This window comes from Branchiostoma floridae, chromosome 8, assembly GCF_000003815.2.
Source record: "Branchiostoma floridae strain S238N-H82 chromosome 8, Bfl_VNyyK, whole genome shotgun sequence".
Classification (NCBI taxonomy): Eukaryota; Metazoa; Chordata; class Leptocardii; order Amphioxiformes; family Branchiostomatidae; genus Branchiostoma; species Branchiostoma floridae.
The window spans coordinates 23,076,558-23,079,924 of NC_049986.1; the positions used below are offsets into that span (position 1 = coordinate 23,076,558).

At 43.5% G+C, this 3,367-nt stretch overlaps 1 protein-coding gene across 1 annotated transcript in view; it reads right to left on the minus strand.

Annotated features, from left to right (window-relative positions):
• Positions 1-3,367, minus strand: part of LOC118421025 — a 6,164-nt gene that overhangs the window by 1,914 nt on the left and 883 nt on the right. The window contains exons 2-4 of the mRNA XM_035828169.1: positions 2,606-2,665; positions 1,074-1,163; positions 142-330 (exon numbers count right to left, since the gene is read on the minus strand). Of these exons, the coding sequence (XP_035684062.1) occupies positions 142-330; positions 1,074-1,163; positions 2,606-2,665 (339 nt within the window). The remainder of the gene's footprint in view (positions 1-141; positions 331-1,073; positions 1,164-2,605; positions 2,666-3,367) is intronic.

A 3,367-nucleotide genomic window follows, 5' to 3' on the forward strand; every position in this document is an offset into this window, starting at 1 on the left:
GCAGATGTGAAGTATGAATTGAAATTGAAAAAGTCATCGAACAATCAGGAGAATCTGTGGTCGCTCAGTAGTGCCAGTGAGGTCACAGTCTCCAATGAGAAGGTCGCGTGACTTACTGAAATCTACAAAAAAGCCTCATACCTGGTTGATGGCAGGTTGGTCGTACGGACCGCCACAGCAGCACACCGAGGCCGTTGCTACGGAGAAGATGAACTCCAATACTCCAACGACGGCCAGGGCGATCTCCATATAGAAAATGTTCATACCGGCATATGTGACGTAGGATGGATAATTGCTGTAGTACGAGTCGTAGTACAAGTAACTTGTGCTCTGCAATAGAAGGGTCATTGTTATATATCCATACACTATGAACAATTTCACAGAAAAAAAGGAGATGTCAAACCTCATTGTTTTTTAAAAACTTTGAAAAATGGGAATATGAAATCAAATTTTGTCTTCTGCTAAGTTCTGGGATGAAAAAGTCTTATATACTCGTATAACATATTGATGACTGATTTGTTTTCCATTACCTTCGATTATTCAATACACCAATTTTTAAAATCCTGACTCTTATAGGCCTGCTTCACACACGAGTTTTTGAGTCGACTTGGAGCCTCTGAGTTGACTAGACTGGGCACCATCTAGATAATAAGTAGTTCGCTCCGACTTTTATCATGCACTATATACAGTCGCTTCTTTGCTATTCCGTCTGGGAACTTTGACATCTCAAAAGCTTGGAATTGTCCAGATTTTGGACGAGGGCGCTGATTGGTCATTACACTTGAGTGAATCAAGGAATGGGATCAAGCGCTCCGAGGGCTTTCGGGTGTTCGAGCTCGAACAGGCGTTCCAACACCCGAAAATCCCACCGTCCGCTTGTGAAAGGGATGTTGTAATCGAACGAGCCCTTCCTTAATTCAGTAATTAACTGACGTCACCACCAAAAGATTTGAATATACAGTTCTATAGACGGGTAGCAGAAGCGAACATAGGAGCAACGTTCAGTCGCCACTACTCCAAAGGTACTAAGGCGATGAGTCGACTAAAACGCGAGTGAAGCGAACAATAATCACATCAAGCCAGAAGCTCATCGTTGAGACGGCAGTCAGACCCGGCGCGAAGATGAAGGTGTTGAGCAGAGACATGGTTTGGGCGGCGCCGATCTGAAATAGAGAAGCGAGTATTTTTTTAGCTTTTCATTTTGTTGTTTGCATGTCTCTATGGAAGAGCGGTTAAGCAACCCCGCTGCTTGGCCATGCCATCAGGATCCAATTCCATGGATCCTGAGTTGAATCGCAGGGTCGGCTCAGCTCGAACATGTTGTAAGGGATTGCATTCGTCTTTCGGAAGGGACGTATAACAGGGAGGAGGCGGCTCGAGCACGTTAACAGCTGAGGGCACAAGAAAACAGCTAAGGGAAGACAACATCTCGGAAAAAGACGGATCAGGGCACCCCTTACTTCTTGAATATCGAATGTGTAAACAGACCTTTTTATGACATGTGTAATGGACCCTTCCAGCCGAACACCATAAGCCCCGCCCCCTGTTCGATCTCGGGTTCTATTTCAAAACCTCGGTCAAAAACGGCGCGAGTTGCAAAAACATGGCCGCCGCCCGTCTACAAGCTGAGGATACCGACTGACTTCGGTTTAGCTTTTTGGGCCCTGAAGTCCTCTCAGAACGGGCGAAAGAAAAATGCTATGCATTATTTGTGGAAGGTTACATCCACTGGGTACAGTCGTTTCAGGAGGGGGCGTATATAGTTGCGGTCAGGGCGATATAATTTCAGTCAAAGCGGAAGCTGGAGGCGCTCCATAATATTACCTTGTTGGTGGGCAAGATTGCCCGGTTTCTGACATGCGGTCGATGCAGGTGTAAAGCTTGGTACGTATATATGTGACAGGTTGTCTACCGCGTTTGTTGAATGCATGGCATGTGCATACATGCTCAGGAGAAAATCCAAATTAAGAAGAAAGCAGGTCGGCCACTTACGGAGAGGGAGCTTGTACCACATGCCAAATATACGACCCTACTACAAAGACCGCTAGTGCAGAGTCCCGTCTCTTCTACGTGCACTGCTTTACATGTACATCCTACCCAGGAACAATTTAATGCTATGTAGCGCCTACCCTTCCCAAAAACAACTATACTCGGCCGGTGTAGTCTTCAACAAAAAAGGCATAACATTTTGGCCATTTCTGTCTCACTAGGGTTGTTTTTGACCGAGTATTCGAAATAGAATAGGGGGTTCTATTTGTTCGATATGGCGTTCGGCTGGAAGGGTCCATTGTTCTAGAACAAAAGATGAAGTCATAGGTCATATGTCACTTAAGGTCAGGGAAACCTGCCCCTAGGATCTAAGGTGCAATATGTACCAGGGCAGAATTCACTGGAAAGGTATATAAGTGCAAACATCACTGTACTTGTGTCATTTAGCCTCTAGCCACTGAAGAAGCTGTACATAGCGAAACTAGTTTGGCCGACATTCAAAACTTGAACTATGCGGCTCCAGATGTCTTTCTGAGGGACGACTGCAGTGTGCAAGATACTACTCTACTATAAACCGCATTACTAAGATTGCAAGCAAAAGCCACCCAACACCCACCTTACATCCAGCAGTTCGTCCCTCCCTGATAGAAGCTGCCAGACTGCCTGCTATCAGGAACTGTGGAACATGAAAGAACATTATCATATAGCCAGATGGAGTTGGCCAATCAGAGGCCCCCATTTCCCATGGGTTATCAGGCAGTAACCTCAAAAGTGGTCGGTTATTCTAATAACCGACCACTTTTTGGACCGCACCATTATACAGGGGACAGTCATGAATTTTTTTGTACTGTTGTTTGTGTGTAAACCATGCATAACTGTCAAAAATATTATGATTGATTGGTTATGTTAATTAGGGCTCCACATGGGGAATATAGGGATACTTGAAAAGGAATTATGCTGATTTTACACATTTTCATTATGGCTTTCTAACGTGATTAAGCCGGTACCTTCCTAAATCACTTCATTTATACGTACTTTGTCGTGCCCAAGTGAAAAGGCTCTGCATGGGGGGTACCAGGACTCCACTTAATACATGTAGTTTGTATTGCAAATAAGCCACATGTTGATGCTGATATGCTATCTCACAAACAGATGATTAGTTAAAATTATTAGTTAAATGATGATGATGACATACTTTAATGTTTGTATTATATATAGACACTATTGTACAATATATATATTGCAAATGTATTTTTATGTAATGTATTAAAGTGTTTATTTTGTTATAAAGGAATTTGTGTGAAATAACTGTCAGTTGGATAGGCTATATGATAATAACGTTAATGCCCCGCCTTATCCTCGGTGTATATGGTGAGAT